The 24819-nt window shown below is 37.9% G+C and overlaps 1 protein-coding gene across 1 annotated transcript in view; it reads left to right on the top strand.

The window, feature by feature from the left end:
* The window catches only part of LOC127684936 (cystatin-related protein 2-like), a 268764-nt gene extending 245421 nt beyond the window's left edge, over positions 1-23343 (top strand). Inside the window, exons 3-4 of the mRNA XM_052181696.1 lie at positions 22343-22438; positions 23224-23343. Of these exons, the coding sequence (XP_052037656.1) occupies positions 22343-22438; positions 23224-23343 (216 nt within the window). The remainder of the gene's footprint in view (positions 1-22342; positions 22439-23223) is intronic.
* Positions 23344-24819: the final 1476 nt, after the last annotated feature.

A 24819-nucleotide genomic window follows, 5' to 3' on the forward strand; every position in this document is an offset into this window, starting at 1 on the left:
TCATTTTGGCCAATGGAGTCAAGTCTTAATTTATAGATGACAACAGAATGGAGAAGCATGAGTCAAGATAGATTTACAGGTATAAAATAAAGACAAATTTTGGTATTTTAGAGAGTTATTCTATTATTTCAGAAAGTAAACAAGGGCTTTGAAAGCTGTCCACAGCAATGATTAATATGTGAAAGAAAGGGCTTCAAATAGTTCCTAACTATGGTTAAAAAGAAACAAAGTCAGAAACAGGAAAAGAATTTTACATCCTAAACTTATCATCATGTACATATAAAGATTTTTCTCCTCCCCACAGAGCATCACTACCTCCAGTAAATAATTAGCAAAGCACACAAATCAAAGACAATTATTGGACTGTATGTCTGGAAAATGAAGATCCAGAGCTTTATCTCACTTTCAAAATTAGTACTAAAATAGTATTAATGCCATAGGTCAAGAGAAAAATTACTGTATTGAGAGATTTGAGATTTCAAATATTAAATGTGTACTGGTAAATATTTAAGTACATATTGTTTCAGGTAAAATCTCTTCTGACTTTCACCTGATGAGGAAAACGCAATTATCTGTCCTACATATCTTAGCCCTGAGGTTATAGGCTTTGGAAGAATACTGGGAAATATTGACTAAAGGGATTGGTGATCATGAGTACTGAAAGGGGAACACTGTGTTATTTTCTATCATAGATTAACTCTCAATTAACTTGACATGAGATTTCTGACAGAGCAATTTTTGACTTCTTCCAACCCCTGATATAATAGCACTGTGAGGTACTGGAATATTTGCTCTAGATGTCAAGGGGATAGATCTGAACAATCAGGACCCTAGGCATAAAAGTCAACTCTTCAAATGCTTTCATTAAAAATAAAGTGAGGCTATAGGTCTTTGAGTACAGACATTTAGTTGCCATGTTTACAGAAGCATGATAACTTGAACTTGGCATGATAAAAATAATGGTATGGACATTTGGGAATTGCCCAAACGGAGAAATCAGAATAAGTGTTAGGAATCCTCTAAAGAGTTACATGAGAGGAGGGATTGTTTGGGTATGGTAGGATATATGGAGAGGATGGGGAGACAGGATAGGAAATACCAGAAAAGAGGGGTTTATTTCATAGGTTGAGCTAACATTGCCCACTTTGATTCCCTTAGATGTTGTGTCTTCTGTGCTGCCAAAGCTCCAGCTTCATTTCTGAGAAAATTAGGACCAAAGTACTTTGTAGATCTACTGCTGTATTTCTTGTTCTGGTATTGTACTTAAACCATACAGTGAAAACTTATCAACAGACAACCATGAACACCAGTACAAAGAAAAACCTGAATTAACAGGTGAAGCAGGCTATTCTGTAAATCAGAGAAGCTCGTTGCAATATCAACGACACAATGAGATTAAGACAGGTCATCAATGGAAAATAGAAAATTGATATTATCAAGGTCAGAAGTTCCAGACACCAGCACAAGCACATATTACTCCAATAAATAAATCTTTTGAAAGTTAGCACCTGACTGATGTTGCAATAACTGATCCCATGTGATAGATACAAATCAAAGCCTGGACCCAGGAAAATGTCACTCAGTTTGTAATTCAATCCTTTTCCCTTTATTATCATCTTTTATGCCATGGAGACAGTATTTAATTGTCTAATTGTCTAGAGACTACTCCTAGATGCAGCATTCTCTTTCTGGTCTTGTTTGCTAGCTCTTCTTCCTGGATTTTGTGGACTTTACTCTTATCTGTGGTACTCAAACACAGTTGTAACGTTACAGTAACAAGGAAAGCCTGAAAGAGAGGAGGGGACTTAAGACATCTCCCAGGTTGTCTGAGTGTTGCTATTATAAAGTATGCTATGTAAGTTGATAAGGCTCCCCAAAGATATTTTTTTAAGGATATAATGTCACCATAAGAAGAGGGTATACAGCCATGACCTTCTATGTTAGCCCATGACTAGCACATAAATAGATTCAAAGCAAAGATAATAGGTCATCACTAACTTGACATTTGTTGTGACAAAGAGATACAACTTGAAAAAAGACCATATTTTATCTGTGAGAAATATCCCAAGCAAAGATTTAAAAAAACATAAGAAATGTAAATAGTGAAGACAGAAATTCAGATGTGACAGTAGGTAACCCTCAGATCTAACATTTAAGACACAGGGATGGAAATAATCTGATTCAGCCTGTAGATAGTTGCCTAAATGGGAGACTGGTGTGGGAAAAGTTGACAGGAAGAATCTATTAATTGATTGAATATCAAAGAAATTGAATGTGAAAGAATGGGTCTAACAAAAATTCATGACGTGAAGTAAGAGAAAAAACAGAATTGAATGTGATGAGACAAAAAGTCAATAAGTATTAATACTGTTTAAAAAGGCAAATACCAATCAATTAAGGAAGGGGAGATGGCTTATGAGATTTTCTGTGGAGGGGGGGATCAGGAAAGGGGACAAAATTTGAAATGTAAATAAAGAATATATCTAATAATAATAAAAAGATTTAAAAATATATAAGGGAGAAAATATCTTCATTAATAAAAATATGGTGATTGGTACAATAAAATTCTTGAGATTCTTCCTTACAAAGATGTCTTAATTTTTTCTATATGTATATCTCATGATTAGTGAAAATAGAGGCTCGACATGTCTGATAAAACTACTTTCTCTGTGAAGCATGCCATGGCCATGTCTTAGTCAATAAAGGTTGTATCTTTAAAATAAAATAAAATAAAATAAAAAGGCAAATAAAAAATCGTGTTTACAAAGCATTGCTCTAGGGATCCTGCATGTAACTACAGTAAATTTCCTTATGTGTAAGTGTTGTAATGATGCCTCGTGATAATTAACAGAACATAGCTAAGCCTGTATATTAAAATTAAGATAGAATGACTATGTGTGAAAATCCACATTTTCATGTGTGCTGCTTCACTTAATTTTAACTTGAGATAGACTAAACTCACTAGGGAAGGGCTAACCTACATTTAGAAAGTACATCAACATTGCTTGAGGTCAGGGATACTGATTCCCCCAGAATTTCTTTTGTTGCTGAGAATAGTTTTAGCTATCCTGGATTTTTTGTTATTCCAGATGAATTTGATAATTGCTCTTTCTAACTCTGTGAAGAATTGAGTTGGGATTTTGATGGGTATTGCATTGAATCTGTATATTGCTTTTGGCAAAATGGCCATTTTAACTATATTGATCCTGCCGATCCATGAGCATGCGAGGTTTTCCCATTTTTTGAGGTCTTTTTCCATTTCCTTTTTCAGAGTCTTGAAGTTCTTGTCATACAGATCTTTCACATGTTTGGTAAAAGTCACCCCAAGGTACTTTATACTGTTTGTGGCTATTGTGACGGGGGTCATTTCCCTAATTTCTTTCTCAGCCTGCTTATCCTTTGAGTATAGGAAGGCCACTGATTTGCTTGAGTTGATTTTATAACCTACTACTTTGCTGAAGTTGTTTATCAGCTGTAGGAGTTCTCTAGTGGAGTTATTTGGGTCACTTAGGTAGACTATCATGTCATCTGCAAATAATGATAGTTTGACTTCTTCCTTTCCAATTTGTATCCCTTTGACCTCCTTATGTTGTCTAATTGCCTGAGATAGTACCTCAATTACAATATTGAAAAGATAAGGAGAAAGGGGGCAGCCTTGTCTAGTCCCTGATTTTAGTGGAATTGCTTCAAGTTTCTCTCAATTTAGTTTGATGCTGGCTACCGGTTTGCTGTATATTGCTTTAACGATATTTAGGTATGGGCCTTGAATTCCTGTTCTTTCCAAGACTTAAAGCATGAAAGGATGCTGAATTTTGTCAAATGCTTTTTCAGCATCCAATGAAATAACCATGTGGTTTTTCTTTTTCAGTTTTTTTATGTAGTGGATTGCATTGATGATTTCCGTATATTGAACCAACCCTGCATCCCTGGGATAAAGCCTACTTGATCATGGTGGATGATGTTTTTTTTTTTTTTTTTTGATAAGTAATCATGATCCAAATGGTCAAATTTAATTTTCACTGTTTAATTTTCCCTTAATGGCAACAATATTCCAAAATCCAGTAGATCAGATAATTGCATCACCATCTCAAAACAAAATTAATGCATTTATTCCTGAAGTAACTAATCCTTCTGTAGCCCATTTTGTACTGTATGAATATTATAAGCAACACACCTATATTGTATCATCCAAATATAATGCAAATCACCATCATATTTTATGTGTATTACTATACCCTTTTATTAAATTATTTGACATGTTCACCTATCACTGTATCTGCTCACCTTTTTTAAATTTTATTGATATATTTATTTACATTTCAAATGATTTCCCCTTTTCTGGACCCCCACTCCCCGAAAGTCCCATCAGTCCCCTTCCCTCCCTCTGTTTTCCCACCCAACCCTTCCCACTTCCCTGTTCTGATTTTGCTCTATACTGCTTAACTGAGTCTTTTCAGAACAAGGGGCCACTCCTCTATTCTTCTTGTACCTCATTTGATGTATGGATTATGCTTTGGGTATTCCAGTTTTCTAGGTTAATATCCACTTATTATTGAGTGCATACCATGATTCACCTTTTGAGTCTGGGTTACCTCACTTAGTATGATGTTCTCTAGCTCCATCCATTTGCCTAAGAATTTCATGAATTCATTGTTTCTAATGGCTGAATAGTATTCCATTGTGTAGATATACCACATTTTTTTGCATCCACTCTTCTGTTCAGGGATACCTGAGTTCTTTCCAGCATCTGGCAATTATAAATAGGGCTGCTATGAACATAGTAGAGCATGTATTCTTATTACATGGTGGGGAATCCTCTGGGTATATGCCCAGGAGTGGTATAGCAGGATCTTCTGGAAGTGAGGTGCCCAGTTTTCAAAGGAACCGCCAGACTGATTTCCAGAGTGGTTGTACCAATTTGCAACCCCACCAGCAGTGGAGGAGTGTTCCTCTTTCTCCACATCCTCGCCAACACCTGCTATCTCCTGAATTTTTAATCTTAGCCATTCTGACTGGTGTAAGGTGAAATCTCAGGGTTGTTTTGATTTGCATTTCCCTAATGACTAATGAAGTTGAGCATTTTTTAAGATGCTTCTCCGCCATCCGAAGTTCTTCAGGTGAGAATTCGTTGTTTAACTCTGTACCCAATTTTTTAAATAGGGTTGTTTGGTTTTCTGGAGTTTAACCGTCAAAAGGACAAAATGTCAACCAACAGACTGGGAAAGAATCTTCACCAACCCTAAATCCGACAGAGGGCTAATATCTAATATATACAAAGAACTTAAGAAAGTAGAACCCAGAGATCCAAATATCCCCCTTAAAAAGTGGGGTACGGAGCTAAACAAAGAATTTTCACATGAAGAACTTTGGAGAGCTGAGAAACACCTTAAGAAATGTTCAACATTATTAATCATTAGGGAAATGCAAATCAAAACAACCCTGAGATTTCACCTCACACCAGTCAGAATGGCTAAGATCAAAAACTCAGGAGACAGCAGGTGTTGGCGAGGATGTGGAGAAAGAGGAACACTCCTCCACTGCTGGTAGGATTTCAAGATGGTGCAACCACTTTGGAAATCAGTCTGGCGGTTCCTCAGAAAACTGGGCATGTCACTTCCTGAGGACCCTGTTATACCACTACTGGGCATATATCCAGAGGATTCTTCAGCATGGAATAAGGACACATGCTCCACTATGTTCAAAGCAGCCCTATTTGTAGTAGCCAGAAGCTGCAAAGAACTTAGATGTCCTTCAACGGAGGAATGGATACAAAAAATGTGATATATTTACACAATGGAGTACTATTCAGCCATTAGAAACAATGAATTCATGAAATTCTTAGACAAATGGATGGAACTGGAGAACATCATACTAAGTGAGGTAACCCAGTCTCAAAAGATCAGTCATGGTATGCACTCACTGATAAGTGGATATTAGCCTAGAAACTTTGAATACCCAGGACATAATCCACAAATTAAATGATGTCCAAAAAGAATGGAGGAGTGGGGCCCTGGTTCTGGAAAGACTCAGTGCAAGAGTATAGGGGAATTCCAGAACAGGGAAGTGGGAAGGGGCAGATGGAAGAATAGGGGGACGGAAGAGGGCTTATGGGACTTGCGGGGTGTGGGGACCCAGAAAAGGGGAAATCATTTGCAAGGGGAAATCATTTGCATTGTAAATAAAAAATAAATAAAAATAATAATAATAAAAAAGAAAGTACATCAATAAGATTGGGCTGTATGCAAATCTGTAGGGCTTATTCTGACTTAGGATAGATGAGAGAATTAGCAACCTATTCTGGATGTTGATATGTGGACTGGTATTCATGAGTTCTATAAAAAGGTAGGATAAGAAAGACATCAAGAGCATTCCAGAGGCTGTACTATTTCATCGTCTCTGCATTAACTGTTGCCTCCAGGTTTATGCCAAATTCCTGTTCTTGGTCAACATTCCTTTAATGAAGGGTTGTGATACCAATATTTAAATCAATGTTTACTACTTGCTGTTTTATGTTTTGTCTTGAAACATCATCACAGCAATAGTAACTAACATTATCTAATAGAAAATGAGTAACTGGAGCAATAGCTATCATTTAAGGAATCATAACTTTTGTTGTTAGTATTGAATAGAGATTACTTAGGACATGGTGAGGGGATTTGAGGGGATAGTAGAGACAGAGAAAGGCAGAGAGAGAGACAGAGACAGAGTCACAGACAGACAGTGGGAGCGTAGAGCCTGGCCGTGTGCACATGGAAAGAGAGGGAAGAGAAATGAGGAGACGGGACAGAGAGGGAAAAAGAATGGAAGAGAGAGCAGGAATCATTTCCTAAAACACTGAATTTGAGAATTTTTTTTTCCATATCCAAGATCTGAATACATAAATTTAAAGGATTTTGTGTATCTGTGGATGCCCAGAGCCAGCAGGAGTAAATTCAGAATGCCCTGTAAAAGCACTTTTTATTACAGAGTGTAGAGAAATTCCTCTATGGAAAGAACAACTTGTGTATCCATTTTATATTTAAAGATACTGAGTTAATAATATCTACATGTTTTTTGTGGAAAACTCTATGTAGTTTAATTTATGACATAATCAGATGCACTATGAAATTTTTACCTCAGTACCTAAAATAGGAAAATAAAGTGAAGAGTGAGCCATTACCTTCTTACACAGATTTGTCTTGATGAATTATTAAAAGCTATAAAGAAACTAAGTAGAATATGGATATTTAGAAGTAGGGGCATTGTAATGATCATAATGACCATCTGGTTCTTTTTCTAAGTAGTGTGTTAAAGAAATAGAGAAGAGTTTTGAACTGTACAGTAGAAAATTCCTGAAATAAATTGGAAGGATCTTCATGTTTTTGTTCTTTGTTTATTCGATATATTTTTAATTTACATTTCAAATGATTTCCCCTTTTCTGGCCCCCCACACTTTCTATGACCCCTTCTATTTCTTTAGGTGTTATGGGACTGTTTAGATGATCTATTACGCCCTGAATTATTTTGGTATTTGGTATCTGTCTAAGAAATTGTCCATTTCCTCCAGATTCTCCAGTTGTGTTGAGTATAGGCTTTTGTAGTAGGATCTGATGATTTTTTGAACTTCCTCAGGTTCTGTTGTTTTATCCCCCTTTTTCATTTCTAATTCTGTTAATTTGGATACTTTTTCTGTGCTCTTTGGTCAGTCTGACTAAGGGTTTATCTATCTTGTTGATTTTCTCAAAGAACCAGCTCCTGGATTCGTTGATTTTTTTGTATGGTTCTCTTTGTTTCCCCTTGATTGATTTCAGCCCTGAGTTTGATGATTTCCTGTCTTCTACTCCTCCCGGGTGAATCCAGGGGTGAATCTGCTTCTTTTTGTTCCAGGGCTTTCAGGTGTGTTCTTAAGATGATAGTGTATCCTCTTTCCAATTTCTTTTTTGGAGACACTCAGGGCTATGAGTTTTCCTCTTAGCACTGCTTTCTTTGTGTTCCAAAGATTTGGGTATGTTGTGCCTTCATTTTCATTAAATTCTAAAACGTTCTTTCTTTATTTCTTCTTTGGCCAAGGTATCATTGAGTAGAGTATTGTTCAGCCTCTATGTGTATGTGGGCTTTCTGTTGTTTTTGTTGCTATTGAAAACCACTCTTACTCCATAGTGATCTGATAGGAGGCATGTGATTAGTTTGATTTTCTTATATTTGTTGAGGTCTGTCTTGTGACCAATTATATGGTCGATTTTGGAGAAGGTACCATGAGGTGCTGAGAAAAAGGTATATTCTTTTGCTTTAGGGTGAAATGTTCTATAAATATCAGTCAAATCCAATTGGTCCAAAGCTTCAATTAGTTTTAGTGTCCCTGTTAAGTTTCAGTTTTCCTGATCGGTCCATTGAGAAGAGTGGAGTGTTGAAGTCATCCACAATTTTTGTTTCAGGTGCAATGTGTGCTTTGAGCTTTTGTAAAGTTTCTTTTATGAATGAGGGTGCCCTTGCATTTGGAGCATAGATGTTCAGAATTGAAAGTTCTTCTTGGTGGATTTTTCCTTTGACCAGCAAGAAGTGTCCATCTGAGTCTCTTTTGATGACTTTAGGTTGAAAGTCAATTTTATCTGATATTAGAACGGCTACTCTGCCTCATTTCCCAAGACCATTGGCTTTTAAAATTGTCTTCCAGCCTTTTTCTCTAAGGTAGTTTTTGCCTTTGAAACTGATGTGTGTTTCCTGTATGTAGCAAAATGTAGTGTCCTGTTTCCTTATCCAGTCCTTTAGTCTAAGTCTTTTTATTGGGGAACTGAGTCCATTGATGTTAAGAGATATTAAGGAATAGTGATTATTACTTCCCATCATTTTTGATGTTATTTTTTATTTGAGTGGTTAACTTCTTTGGGGTTTGACAAAGGAAGGTAACTATCTTGATTTTTCCAGGGTGTAGTTTCCCTCCTTGTATTGGAGTTTTCCTCCTATTATTCTTTGCAGAGCTGGGTTTGTGGAAAGATATTGTGTAAATTTGGTTTTGTCATAGAATATCTTGGTTTCTCCATTTATGGTGATTGAGAGTTTTGCTGGGTATAGTAGTCTTGGCTGACATTTGTGTTCTCTTAGAGTCTGAATGAAATCTGCCCAGGATCTTCTAGCTTTCATGGTCTCTGGTGAGAAGTCTAGTTGATTTTGATAGGTCTTCCTTTATATGTTACTTGGCCTTTTTCTCTTACTGCCTTTAATATTCTTTCTTTGTTTAGTGCATTTGGGGTTTTGATTATTATGTGACTGGGGTATTTCTGCTCAGGTCCAGTCTGTTTGGAGTTCTGTAGCTTCTTGTATATTCATTGGTATCTCTTTCTTTAGGTTAGGGAAGTTTTCTTCAATAATTTTGTTGAAGATATTTGCTGGCCCTTTCAGTTGTAAATCTTCACTCTCTTCTATACCAATAATCCTTAGGTTTGGTCTTCTCATTGTGTCCTGGATTTCCTGGGTGTTCTGGGATACACGCTTTTTGCATTTTGCATTTTCTTTGACTGTTGAGTCAATGGTTTCTGTGGTATCTTTGGCACCTGAGATTCTTTCTTCTATCTTTTGTATTCTGTTGTTGATATTTGAATCTATGGCCCCTGATTTCTTCTCAAGGTTTTCTATCTCCAAAGTTGTCTCCCTTTGTGATTTCTTAGTTGTTTCTACTTCTGTTTTTAGATCCTGGATGGTTTTGCTCAGTTCCTTCATTTGTTTGTTTGTGTTTTCCTTTAATTCTTTAAGAGATTTTTGTGCTTCCTCTTTCATGACTTCTGCCTGTTGACTCAAGTTCTCCTGCATTTCTTTAACTTTTTTTTCTGTTTCTTCTTTATTGGCTTCTATCTCTTGAGCCCTATTCTCCTGAATTTCTTTAAGTGACTTTTGTGTTTCATTATATGGGTTTCTAGCTTATTCATGTTCCAAGTATTTTTTTAAGAGATCCATTTATGTCCTTTTTGTGTTCTTCTAGCAGCATCATGAACAATGATTTTAAATCCATATCTTGTTTTTCTGGTTTGTTGGCCTAACCAGGACTTGCTGATGTTGGAGAGTTTGGTTAAGATGCTGCCATATTGTCTAGATTTTTGTTAGCATTGTTCCTGCATTTGCCCTTTGCTGTCTTATTCTTTGGCGTTAGTTTGTCTTGTCTCTGGCTTGTGTTTGAGCCTCCTGTGTGGTTCTAGGGCTATTTCTGCAACACTGGGTGGCTGGGTTTCCCCTGTCAGAGATTGCTGATGTGCTGTCCTCCTCTTGGGTACCCTTGGAGTCCTAGTGTGCCTTGCCCCAGATTGACTCTGTGAACCAGGTGGTGCCCGTTTTCTCTTTCAGGGAGTGCTGATTGTATATGCAGCAGGACCTTTTCTGAGTGATGATTACTCTGCTGGGCAGCTGATCTCCCAACAGGGTTGGTGCACACAAGGCTAGCCCAGCTGCTCAGACCTGGAGCCTTGGCAAAAGCCTGGCAGGCCAAGGTCAGAGCAAAGTGCCCCTCGGGCAATTAGTGTTACCTGGTTCTGTCAGGTGGACAGGATGGTGGCATGCAGGTGCTCCAAGAAAGTGCTGGGAGAGTCTGCTGGGCTAACACCCTCCTGGCTGGGTTGCACAGAGATGGCCCACCAAGCAGCCCAGGTCCTGGGTACAGTCCAGTGCCTGTTGGGCTTAGACCCACGCTATGTTAGCCTCGGGCTATGACTGTTAGTTGACTTTGCCTGCTAGCACTGTCTTGCATCCCATAGACAAAATGGCTGTGCACATGCAGTGCCGGGCAAACAACCTCCTGGCCAGGTTGGCACACTGATCGCCTCCCCCCACCAGCCCAGGGCCTAGGTGCAGGCCAATGCCGCCCATCAGGCTTAGACCCCCCACAATGTTGGCCTGGGGTTATGTTTGCATACCTCAGGTTGTCTGATCTCTCTGGCGTCCAGGAACCAAGATCGAGGCTAGTCTCTCATAACTGACTGGTGAGAGGCAGATTTTCGATGTGGCTTCTGTGTGGTGAAAGGTGCTGTAAATCTGCTGCTACTTGCAGCCTGGCTGGCCAGCGATAGTCAGTGGTAGTGGGCACAGGGCCTGCCTGGACCCTGTCACCTTGGTTCCACTGCTGATTGCCCTTCCTCTGGATGAGACGCTGCTGCTTCTGCTGCAGTAGCTGTAGCTGTTGCCAGCCGAGTCCCTATTCTTCATGTTTTATTCTAAAATGAGTTAAAAAACTAGAATGCTTGATGAACAGTGGAAGTCTGTCTAATAAGATGTTAGTACACAGGAACGCATGTATTGGGAAATGAGCTAGAATTTCCTGCCAAATAATGTGGGTCAATTTGTTTTCTACTCTAAACTTAATTGAGGACAAGTTTTCTTATAATATTATGTGCTTGGTAAAGGAAATATTAATATGAGATAGTACTAATTCTTTAGCATATTTATTATTTGCCACCATTCTTCTGAGGTCTTTGGTATTGGTATCACTGAAAGAAGATGCTGAATACCAAACATATTAAAATACAGGATATTGGCCCTGGTCAGAGGTTGCCACCATCTTGGGTCCAGTGCAGCCAGGTACGCAGAGGACACCAGATTGAAGGATTGCTCAGGACACAGCCTGCCTGTGTTTCTTCCACATGAGGGAGGTGGGCAGCTCTAGAGCTGCCTGGGCACATATCCTACGGGCTAACATCTGACCTGCAGGGAGTCCTGTGGTTAAAGGGAGCCCGGTGGTCTAAGTTCCCCACCATCTTGGCTACCTTGGCCAAGTAGCCAGCTGCACTGGGTGTGCAGGGGACTCCGGAGTCTGGGATCACTTGGATCACAGCCTGCCTCGGTTCCTTCTTTGTGTGGATGCTGGGCAACACTACAGCTGTGTGGACACACATCCTGCAGGGAAGAGTCTGACCTTCAGGGAGCCCTGGTCCGAGCTCACCACCAGCTTGGATCCAGTGACAAAACAGCCAACTCAGCCATGGAAGCATCTGACCTGACAGATCTCAACAAGTATAAGAAGATCGATCTAATCCCATGCCTCCTATCAGATCACTATGAATTAAGAGTGGTCTTCAATAGCAAAAAAAAAAAAAAAACCAAAACCAAAAACAAACCAAACAAACAAAAAACAAAAACAAACAAACAAACAAACAAAACAGAAAGCCCACATACACATGGAGGCTGAACATTACTCTATTCAATGATAACTTGGTCAAAGAAGAAATAAAGAAAGGAATCAAAGACTGTTTAGAATTTAGTGAAAATGAAGGCACAGCATACCCAAATCTATGGGGCACAATGAAAGCAGTGCTAAGAGGAAAACTCATAGCACTGAATGCCCCAAAAAGAAACTGGAGAGAGCATACATGAGCAGCTTAATGACACACCTGAAAGCTCTGGCTGATTGGAAACCGGGCGTATGGACGAAGGCTTATGGTTCTCATGGAGAGGTGGGAACAGGGAAAATGAAAATCATTAGGAATGTAAACAAACAATATAGAAAATAAAATAAAAAGAAATGAAAAGGTGAAGTTCTCATGCATAAAGTGACCCTCAGACAAGTGACAATAGGTGTAACTTTTTGGAGATCAGAGAACATGGTTATTCAAAATTTTCTCATGTATTATGCAAAGAAGCTGTAGTGATATCCTTCATTATTTGAAGGGAACTAATACTGGACTCATTTTTTTTCAATACTTATACCCAGGGTTTAATACACTAGATAACAAACAAGGCAAACCCAATGCACAAATTTCACTCCATTTGTCTTTATGCAACAGAAATTGCAATTGAGTCCAGGCAGATAACAAACTAAAAAAACAAAACAAAACAAAACAAAAAAAACCACATAACAAAACAGCAAAGAAATTTAGAGTGTATTATAGAAAACAGTATGTGCGACACTAAACTCTAACCAAAGCATGTTATGGAAATGAATCTGGAATTGTTCTAAAGAAATATCATAAACAGAACCGTGATACAAATAATGCTACTCACAATAGAAGGGCCCTCCCAAGTAAGACTGCAGTTTGGAAATGTGAATTTCTTTGAAAACACAAAATCCTAAACTGACAATTCAGCTATGTTCACTCTTCTTAACAACTATATCAAGAAATGTTTCTACTGCATTACAATCAATGGAAACAGATAATACTGCCTTTTTGGCTCTAGGTGTCAAGTCATCATAGAAAGATGGCAAGAGAAAAAAGAAAAGTTATCTTAAATCTTACAGATATTTATACATATATAATTATCAGTATTATACTGTGTATACTTGTTACAGTTTCATTAAGTGCCTATTGTAAGAATGTAAATTTCAGGATTGGATTCCCTAAAAGGAAGCATTGAAGGTCTGTTACATGAATATCTATTGAGTACTTGTTTGTTGGAAAGAGGATAGAGTGAATATATGGTAGTTCAAGGCATTTAGATTAGTAAATGTTAACCTAAACAACAATATTAATCATCCAGAGCTTCCAGGGACTAAACTACTAACCAACCAAAGAGTACATATAGAGAGACCAATGTTTCCAGATGCATATGCAGCAGAGCATGGCCTGTTGGACATCATAGGGAGGAGATGCCTTGGTCCTGGGAAAAGTAGACAATTAACAGCCAACCTACATAATAGGTAGGTTGATATTCATAAACAGAATGTTAATTGCAACTAAAATTGCTGATGAACATCGGAGAAATGAAATAAGAGAGTGAGAAACAATAAAAAATGAGAAAATACCTGGCAAATTCTATCTTCTAGATGGATCTTGTGTTTTGAAACAATGATCACAATAAAGCTGATATTGCCTGTTCTTTGCCTACACAAGAATTGTCCTTGCTGACAGGAGCATGACATACCTGTCACCTGTCACTCTGTCAGTGCCTGACAAATACATTGGTGAACACTCTCAGCCAACAATTGAACCGAACACAGGTTCCCCAATGGAGGAGCTAGAGAATGGACCCAAGAAGCTGAAGGGGGTTGCAATGCCATGGGAGGAACAGCAATATGAACCACCCAGTATCCCCAGAGCTCCCAGGGACTAAACCACCAACCAAAGTGTACACATGGAGAGACCCATGGCTCCAGATTTATATGAAGCAGTTGATGGCCTTGTTGGACATCAAAGGGAGGAGAGGCCCTTGGTCCTGAGAAGGCTAGATACCCCAGTTTTGGAGAATGCTAGGACAGGGAAGTTGGAGTGGGTGGATTTTTGAGCAGGGGGAGAGGGAATCGGTTAGAAGGTTTTTGGGAGAAACCAGGAAAGGGGAAAATTGAAATGTAAATAATAAATATATCTAATTTAAAAATTGTGTTTCATCAACAGTCAATCTTGTATCAGAGATATACTTAAGGGGTATTACTGCTCTGGGCTGAATGTAGGACTGCTGGTGGTCTCTGAGAGAAGGAAACATATTGTCTTCTTTTGTATACCCAAGAGTATCCTTCATGAGGTCCAATGGATAACTAGAAATGTGTGGAAAAAAGTCAGTCTAAGTTCAAATAAATGGCCCCCAAAACAGACTAAATACAAAGGAATGCTAAAAGAAATATGTAAATATGTATTAAGGTAATGAGGAGTTGATGAGAAGGGGCATCAACACAAATCTGAAGGTTCTACTAGGTTTTAGTGTTTGTTCCAAATTCCATTAGCAATGGACTGATAACCTTCATGAGAACAAAATGTTTCTCTTTGAAACCATGGTGTACTTATGTGACAAACATGATCATATAATTTGAGATGGACTGTATAAAAATTTGTGATCTGTGTTAGAAAAGTCATATCATGATTAAAACTCACTGGACTTTTCTCTGGGATTATGCAGAACAATGATGAGGTCCTTCTAGACGATAGAGTGTCAGCTTGTGAGGATTTAGATGGTAGAAAAGGCTCTAAGTAATCCTTTATGTGACAGTTTGAATTAAAAAGAACTACAGTGACATTTTTGCATTTCAGGGTAAAGTGATATTTGTTGTTTTCTCAGAGTCCTCAAAAAGAAGCTGTGCTCCAGAGGCTTTAAAAGTTGTACATCATTGTGGCAATCACAGTTTGGAGGTTAAAATTCACTGTAGTGGTATTGATTTTTAAGGCTTAAATGACGCCTGGGGGGCAGGTGACACTTGGCACTGTTTGGCACAGCTAATATCCATAAATAGAGACTAAGAGAGGATATTGGTTGAAGATAATACCTTGGCTGATTTAAAGCTCCAGAACTGGATGTGTTGTGCAGAGAAGTTCAGGCCAATTATTACTTAACCTTCTTATGCTTATTTATTTTGCTCTATGTACTACCCTCAGATACTGCATGCCAAGGAACTAAACCAGGACACCTGTGAACCTTATATTCCACTTTGGTAATACTTGTGTGTGAGCACTTTGGACTAGAATTAGAGATGCAGGTCCTTTATCCAAGTTGAAACATTCAACCTATTCACATTAGTGGCCTAACTACTCTGGACCTACTCCTTGATGGCATAGACAGTAGCCATGAGAAATATTTTGAAGACATGGCTTGAGTAATAGATGTGCATTATGAGTTCTGATCAAATCAGAGCTGTTTCAGATAATCGGTTTCTGTGAAAAAACAGTACACCTCAGTTAAGCTTAGATGTGGTAGCTACAAGGATTAGAGGGTTTCTGGGATTAGAACAATGGCACTTCTTCATGTGGACAAATTGACACTGTCCCCCTCACATGTTCAACACAACATGATATCATGCTTGAGATTGCAAGCAATTTGTATCATCTCCAGAATACATTGTTTCTCCTATTCCTTCTGACTGGTCTCTGTAAAGGCATCTATAAGTCTCTGTGGCCAGTGATATCTGCATTGCTTAAAACCAGTGCATATGCAGTCATCTGAAAGCAATGAGGTGCATGGGTTAGAAGAAAGTCTACTGTGTATTATGTCTTGGATGTTAAGGCTAGCCATACAATTCTAATTAATTCCTCACTCCTGTTCTTCTCCTACTTCCTCTTCTGACTTCTTTAGATGTCCCTCCATACCCAAACTGTTTCTCTCATTTCTTCCCTGTAGGATTCCTGAAGTTCTCACAGTTTTCTGTTCAGCCCCTCCTACACTGGTCTAGGCTCTTTATCTCACCTTGCCATTTTCTGGTCACCATTTCTTCAATAAGCATGTGTCATGAGTCTGGGTCTGAGTATCTTCTAACTTCACTTGGTGTTTCACTCAATATATGATGCCACATTTTAATGTCTAGCCTTATTCAAAAATAACTTTGTTACCTGCATCACCATCTAGAGTCTATTCTAGGGTCATTACAATAATAGATGGAGAAAGCTCCAACATGACATTTTCAGAGACGTGTCTATGTCGTATCTCCTACAGGGAATGATACCGGGCAAATGGACACAGTATTCCCTTTTTCAAGACACATGAGGATTACTCAATTCATTCTCTTAAAGAATTCTCCAATGGCCTTCATGGGAATAAACTTTATAGTATTTAAATAAAGAAAGGTAACTGAGCCTGAGCTTATATTGTATAAAGAAGGCCATAAATAAATTACTTCAACAACAGGCTGTGTTTTTGTACACTGTGTATTTTAATGTGGATTTCTGCACCCAGAGATCTGGATGCAGTCCAAACTTGATATTTTCACTATTAAGATGAATTTTCTAACTCAGTATTTTTATAAAATATTTCTGCATCTTCTTTGATTGTTTAATACTGAACTGATCAGCTTATATCTAAACAGGAATGGATTAGGATAGTCCCTCAAACAAAAGTAAAATTAAACCATGTTTAGTCACATTAATTTTTTTCATGGTCATTTTATAACAGCAATGAAGAAAAATACTAGATATAAAATGTTAGCTAAGAAATGGGGCATCTGCTATGAAAGCCAAGACTATATGGTTTTCATAGTCCTTTAAAGCAGGCTGTGTAGGTGTATGGATGTGTTTCATGTGTGGTATAGAAAAGCCCTTGTGTTCCAAAAGAAGAGCTTAATAGTCTGTTCTGGAGAGAGTTTCAAAAACCAGAGTACACAGAGAATTCAAAACACTAAAAGTTTGCCTCATGAGAATGTCAGAGCAGAAAAAGTCAAATATGGGGAAACATGCCATAGGTCATTGAAATTATATTCTGGTAAAGAATTTAATAAATTCTGCTTGAAAACTTTAAGAGACCTTTTTCTAAGTAATAAATGAATGTGTTTGCCAGAGGAAAATTCAACATGGCTAGCACTAGCTGCATGGTATGATTACTGTTTTCATACTTCTTCAGGACTACAACAAAAAAAATGTTGTTTATAAAATGTGAAAGAAATGTGCAAATTTTTGAGGCAAAGAGCATTGTCAAATATAAATTGCACCAAGGACTGTTCCTAAAAGGGGGGGGGGGTGGGCTGCTATTGCTATAAGGAATCTTCAGTCTTTGTATGGGGATCGAATTTTTATTTGGAGGGAGGGTCATAATGAGGGCCTCAGGAACAGATGTTGGAAAGAGTTGGAGAGATGGATAGATTGCCATAAAAATGAATGGAAATCTGCAACTGGCAGGTATGAAGATGTGGGTGGCATCTCCAGGAAGAGACAGATAAGGGATAAAGGACTGATGGAGGTGAACATTTTTGTAATCCCTTCTGAAGAACAACAATATCAACCAACCAGACCCCTCAGAGCTCCCAGGAACTAAACCACCAACCAGAGAATATACCTGAAGGGACCCATGACTCCAGCCACATATGTAGAAGAGGATGCATTGTCTGGCATCAATAGGAGGAGAAGTCCTTTGTCCTGTGAAGGCTTGATTCCCCTTAGTGCTTTTAATATTCTTTCAGTGTTATGTTCATTTGATGTTTTGACTATTACGTTATGGAAAGAATTTCTTTCTGGTCACGTCTATTTGGAGTTCTGTAGGCTTCCTGTATGTTCATGGGCATCTATTTCTTTAGGTTAGGGAAGTTTTCTTCCACAATTTTGTTGAAGATATTTACTCCCCTCTAAGTTGGGAGACTTCACTCTCTTTTATACCTATTGTCTTTAGGATTGTTCTTCTCATCATGTCCTGAATTTACTGGACGTTTTGGGTTGGGAGCCTTTTGAATTTTGCATTTTCTTTGACTGTTGTGTCAATGTTTTCTATGGTAATTTGTACACCTGAGATTCTCCTATTTCTTGTATTTTGTTGGTAATGCTTGCATATGTGACTCCAGATCTCTTTTCTACATTTTCCATCTCCAGGGTTGTCTCCCTTTGTGATTACTTCATTGTTTCTAATTACATTTTTATGGGTTTGCTCTTTAAGGCCTTCTACCTGTTCACTTGTCTTCTCCTATAATTATTTAAGGGAATTACTTATATCATTCTAAAATCCTTTATCATATTCAGGAGATGAAATTTTAGATATGAACCTTGCTTTTCAAGTGTATTGGTGTATCCAGGGCTTGCTGTGATAGGAAAACTGTTTTCTGATGTTGCTATATATTATTGGTTTCTGTTGCTTATGTACTTGTGCTTGCCTCTTGGCATTTGGTGTTTTTAGTGCTAACTAGCCTTGATGTCTCTGACTGGATCCTGTCTCTCCTGTGTGCCTGTGAGCCTTTGAGCCCATGAGTCTTTGAACCTGTGAGTCTGTGAGCCTGTGGTCCTGTGACCCTGATTGTGTCAGAAATCCTGGTAGCCCAAATGTCTCTGTGATACTTTGATTCAGGGATCTTGGAATCCTGAGATCCTGGGTGTGTCTGAGATCCTGAGAGTCATGTTGTGTCTGAGATCCTAATATCCTGGTGTGTTTGGGCTCCTGGGAATCAAGCTTCCCCTGAGAGTTGTAGAGGTGGATGGGGAACCAGAGACCTAAAGTCTGTTCCAGGTACACGTGCAAACTGGAAGGAGGAACAAATACGAATCACCAATTGCTTCAGGTAACATTTCTGTGGGCATTCTTGATGCACCACGGGGATCTGTTCTAAGTGCCCTAACTGGGCCTAATACTCACACTTGTCTGTTGTATTCATTATATTCTATAGTATGAAGTTTATAGTATAAAATTAATGATTAGAATCTTATATTTAATTTTAAATAAAGTTTTACCTCACAGATTTTAAATGGGCAAACTATTATAAATAATGCATGGATTAAAGCAGCAGCAAACTTCCAGCACAAGAGAACCATGCAACATTACCACAAGGACAGAGAAGTGCTAGAAATCCTAAATGTATGTTCATGAGTTAGCATGTGTACCACAGAGATTTAAAGGTGGCAAGAATCAGGATAGGGAAGTAAGGAAAGGGGATTGCATTTGGAGGGTGTGGCTAAATACAAGGTTCAGCATTTAAGGTCGAAGAACTGTGCTTGCTACCCATAGATCTTAAATCCTCTGATCTGCTGAAGCTCCAGTTTCAGATCTGAGCAGAAAATGTGCAAACCCCTGTGTAGCAAACTGCTCCTCCTGGCTATTTTTGTTCTGATCCTGAACTTTAGCCATGCAACCAGAAAAAGTACCATGAATCGCAAGACTGTATCCACACTGAACGAAGTATTTGATACCTTCAGGATTGTTTTCAATGAGAAGAGCAATGATACATATCTCAGAAACTTACGGCAATTATCTAAAATCAACAAAATGGTGAATACTTCTCCCAGAGTGAGACAATCTTGATTTTCTCTCAAGTCTTAACTCAAGTTTTGAGGTACCATGTCCTCAGAGTTCAATTGTATCCTTGAGCCCTGGTTTGATATCTGGTGTTCATTCCTGGGCTGTTATATCATGTGTTGTAGAAATTTCATCCTGAACATACTACAGAAGGATTTTTGCTAAAACTACTGAGGTAAGCCTTTATGGTGCAAAAGGTTAGAGTATTAGTTTTACAGGACTCGTAAAAGAGTTTAGTCAACTTGTGGCACTATTATTTATTTTAGGATCAATATTACTATAACCTTTTCTGTAACCATGTTTGTTTATCTCTAATATACCATGTTTATTCACTGAAACAGATGGCTCAGGGCAGGTCTCATCACACTCCAGTTTGAATGATGCATTCTTAGCACTGAAGTGTGTCCACATAAATTCATCATTTATACCTAAGTTTTCAAGGAAATCCTTGTGTGTGAGTTGTCTACACACACACACACACACACACACACACGTCAGAAATCATGAAAAACAACAACAACAACAACAACAAAATACTAGTTGCATGGGGAACTCTCCATCTTATTCTGTTTAAATTTGTCTATACTAATAGGAACCAATAAGTTCCTATTTCAGAGTCAGCATAAAGTATCTTCTAATTTGACTAAATGGCATGAAATACCAGATATATATGTACAGTTTTCAAGTCTTTCAGTTATATTTTAAGTGTGGGTGTGTGTTTGGGACCAGTATGCCAATCTATATATATGGAGGTCATAGATGCCTTTGGCTACTTAAACATCTTCTTATATCATGGGGTGTCCAGGAACTAAACTTGGTGTTTCATCTTTATGGTTTTCATCTTTGCTTATGGAGATCTCTAGACAGCCTAATTCTAACAATTATTATGTGAGAAAAGGGTTTCCTCATGATCATGAGATCACAGTATCCATGTAAATTGTGAATCCCTTCCCTGAAGTCTTACATTTGGCCATGTTTGCTCCATCCTCCACACTGTCATTTAGTGCAAGGGACTCCTGGTATGTGTGTTTATGTTAATATGTTTTTCTGAATCTCTTGATCATAACAATTTTGTGCACTTCAGTAAACAATGACATTTTCTATATGACAAATATCCCTTTCAAGAAAATGAGGAGTCATTGTACTTGTTTTGATAACCTTGCCCTTATTTCCTTCTTCTTTGTGAACACTGACATACACACCTGAGACAGACTATGGTTCCTATCTTTTCTATGCAGGTGTGCTTTATGGACATAACCTGAGGTAGTTTTCTAATACAGATGCTGCGTAAGATTCTATACCACAGTGGAAAACAGTCAATTATTCTATGCCAGATGCTGTTAAACCAAAAAACTGATTGACAGTAGCAAGACATAAAAGTGATATCATTCGGTGATGCTGTAAACTTCTTAGATGTTAAATGTTCTATGTGAGATCCTACAGAAAAAGAATTTAAGGATATATTTTAGACCATGCATATGTGCCCTTTCAAACAGTTCGGCATGCAGAATGGGCCTCATTTCAAGTTGTATGGAGACTTCTACAGGACAGATAAAGTCACCTAAGCAGTTCCCTACATGGAACTTGTAAGCTTATACTATTAAATTACACTGCAGATTCAACATACGATCTTCACAGTTACCTTGGAATGTTTCTAGAGCAGAACTTAGGAACCAGAGTCCCAATTTTGATAAAAAAAATGCATTAGGAACTAGGCACAAGGCAACTAGGAACCAACTATGAAGTATGATCACCTTGTATGTGGCATCTTTCAGAATCTCTTGCAAAATACAACTGTTTTCAGTAGATATGTTAGTCAAGCCACAAGTACTAGACTAGCCAAATCCTGAATCAATGTTAAAAGTATAAAATGATCAAAAGGGGGAACATGCAATCCAAACACATAGCAAAGGTGCATATTGTTCAGTGTGTATCTGAGTCTAATTGTACACACAGAACATAAATCACCCCACGAATGATTGACCTTACTCATGCTTCCAAGGGATAAATTCTATTATCTCAGCTTTGTTTCTTCCAGGATATCTATCTGAGATGCCCTCTGTAATGAATATGTGGGTGCCTATTAGTTGCACAAGCACGTGAATACAATGCCTTGAGATAAATTAGCATCATCAGTCAGCTTGAAGGTTGAGACACTCACAGACTCTATTCATTTGGCCTGAAATTTCCCCTTATGTGAAGCATTCCCAATTCTCCTTTCCACTGTAGGAAGTAAACTGAGGAAATGAAAGAAAGACATGCTATGTGCTAAATGTAGTAAATGATGATCACTGATGGTGATCATCAGGTAGTCAAACCAACCTGAATCTTTGTTATCTTTACAAAGGGTGAATGCATTTTATTCTGAAATCAACAGGCTCATTCATTTAATGCTCCATTCTACAACCTTTGTTTCTGCTCAGGGCAGATGAGTTGTTGGGAATGTTTCTTACTCCTCTTGTGGGTTCTCTTCCAGTCTGGTTCTACCTTACTAACAATATTAAAAATGTTAGTCCCAGTCTTCCATCTTTGGTGTCTTGTTCATCGTATTACTTAAAATAGTAACAAATGTATCAAGAAGGTACTGATAATCATTCTGTTGGAAAAAAGTAGTTTGCACATGTGTTAAGATGGTGATAATTTTGATGATCATAAGTGTATTCATTGATCCAAATAAAAATGTTAGCTACAAAAGAAAATTAAAGCATACATGTAAATAAAAATACATAACTGTATATGAATTTTTCTCTTTTTCTCTTAGGGTGTTGTTCAAATTGCAATGGAAAGAACAGCATGCACAAAGGCTGAATCTGACTTTGACAAATGTTTTCTCCATAAACAGTTCATTCAGATAAGGGTGCGTATTTGGTGATGCCTCATTTCTGGCCAAATTGGGCAGGGGCCAGAGGTACTATGGACATGGATTTGTATAGATATATGGATATTTTGAGAAAATGCGTGTGATTGGAAATAACATATGTAGCAATGTAGTGATTTATGAAGGGATAGAGCTGGAGGTGGATACACATGTACTTGTGTCACTTCAGATCAATACTCTGTGCGTTTCTGCACATCTATATCCTTGTGGGTTAAAGTAAGACTATGTCCACAAATCATTATTTTAAATTATGAAGTGTTTGCCACGGAGCTCTTCAAACTGAGAGGGCAATGTTCCCTAAATTGATCCTCCCTTTGCAAGCACACTTTCTGGGGAGATGGTAATTAATTAAACTGTGCTACAGCAGATTTCCTGGTGGCTGTAAAAGAAAGGAGACCCAAACAGGACAAAGGTCTCCAGTGCTGCCCCCTAAACTATTCCATGTGTGTAGGGTTGTTTCTAACAACATCATAGCTCTCAGATATTATCCTTTCATTCGCAACTCTACTGAATGGATTGGATCCTTCTCTTTGTCCTGTTTCCCTCTTCCTCAGTAGCACAAGACTACTCATAAAAGATGCTCACAAGACAAGCAGCCAGAAGGGTGTGCAGTAATTTCTATAAAGATGAGTTTTATATGTTGTGTGAAATAAAGATAACTGACAAAAATGATAAACCAACTAGTTAGTTCCATTACAAAAAGCTACTGCAAAGGAAAGTTTATGAGTGGAAAGTGATGAATTAATCCTGTTTGTTTTCTAAAGGAGAGGCGTGGAAAAACATCATACCTTATATTGAGTCCTGAAAAATTGACATGCAATAAGTTCCTGTCTAAGTTGGCCAACTGTCCCTTCACTGAACAGGTACATCAGCAGAAGATATAAACATGGTTCATTAAGTGGCACCTCATTCTGACAGAACCTTGTGAAAAGTAGGACCTGTGTACGATGTCTGAGGAGGTTTTTGTGCTAGTGTTTGCATGCTTGTTTACGTAAATGAAGTGCACAGGAAATGATCATATGCAAATATTTGTAGACAGAATGTGGAAATCATCATAGATACAATAGATATACTTGTTGGGGTGCATCAATACCTCAAAAGTAGCTCTGTGTACATATGAGGAGGAAGAGTCCATAACAATTAGTTATCTCCATTTACCAGGAAATTTGGTACCAAGGGTATTAATGAATTGCTGTTCATTGACAGAATAAAGAGATGTGGTGATGTTTTCTTGTCAGAAGAGAGTCCTTTTACTCCAAGTTTAACCTACATTTTCAGAGTGCACTTGTGAAGGTCCCACTCAGACATTCAAATACTGAGGTGGGGTGGCTTTGGGAAGACCAGAAGGTCATGACCTCTCTCGATTAGCTTTTCCTTACTGTTCTGGTTTCAGAAGCTGATGGATTCTGGTATTTGATTCCTGCTGTTAGCAGGAGAGTATTGGGGAAAAAAACTTAGTTACTTGGGTTCTTTTACACAGTTGTGTCTTCCTAGACAGGTAAGAGGTGAGAAACTCATTAACTTTTTGTGAGGCAGAGAGAAGAGAAAAGGATAAAAACAAAGTCATGCATGAGTACTTGGATGGATGTGTGCACACACACACACACACACACACACACACACACAGAGAGAGAGAGAGAGAGAGAGAGAGAGAGAGAGAGAGAGAGATTTGGCTGGTTCTGACCATTCATCAACTTCACACGTGCACATACATACATATAGACATACATATATACCTACATATGTATGTACATATATATAGACACAGACATACAGACAGATAGATAGACATGTATACATATATAAAAAGCATAAACATTTTGTGGATTCAGAAGAGCCCTGACAGCTAAACTTTATTTTTCTCTCAGTCTTTTTATAGATTTTAGACAAAATCCTTTATGAAGTTACCTTACAGATAAAATTACAAAAAAAGGAGTTGCAGAATAATGTAGATAGTAAGATCAAAGTATTATTTCATTCTATAAACTCATTATAAGTTCAAAACAAGAGTTTTGGATGTCCTTGTTTTATTATAGTGCACACTGGTGGCATTATCTCTGGATATTACATAGAATGAATATTTTCCTTGATCTCAAATATGTGCCAAATTTATTTTCCCACTTAGTGCAATTTTTAAGCTCATTGTACCCCTTATTATAGAGCCTTTACTTATTATTCTATGAGGAGGGGCATGTTCTATTCTTGATTTTAACTTTATTATATCTTTTAGGGAAAACAACTAAAACCATCTCATTAAATTTCTTTCTAAAATTATTGAATCAAATCAAGAATTATATAGTCATTAATTCATCTAAATAGCATAGTATATGAAAGGATGTCTCCATATTGATCTGTAGAAA

The sequence above is a fragment of the Apodemus sylvaticus genome, chromosome 5, assembly GCF_947179515.1.
Source record: "Apodemus sylvaticus chromosome 5, mApoSyl1.1, whole genome shotgun sequence".
NCBI lineage: Eukaryota > Metazoa > Chordata > Mammalia > Rodentia > Muridae > Apodemus > Apodemus sylvaticus.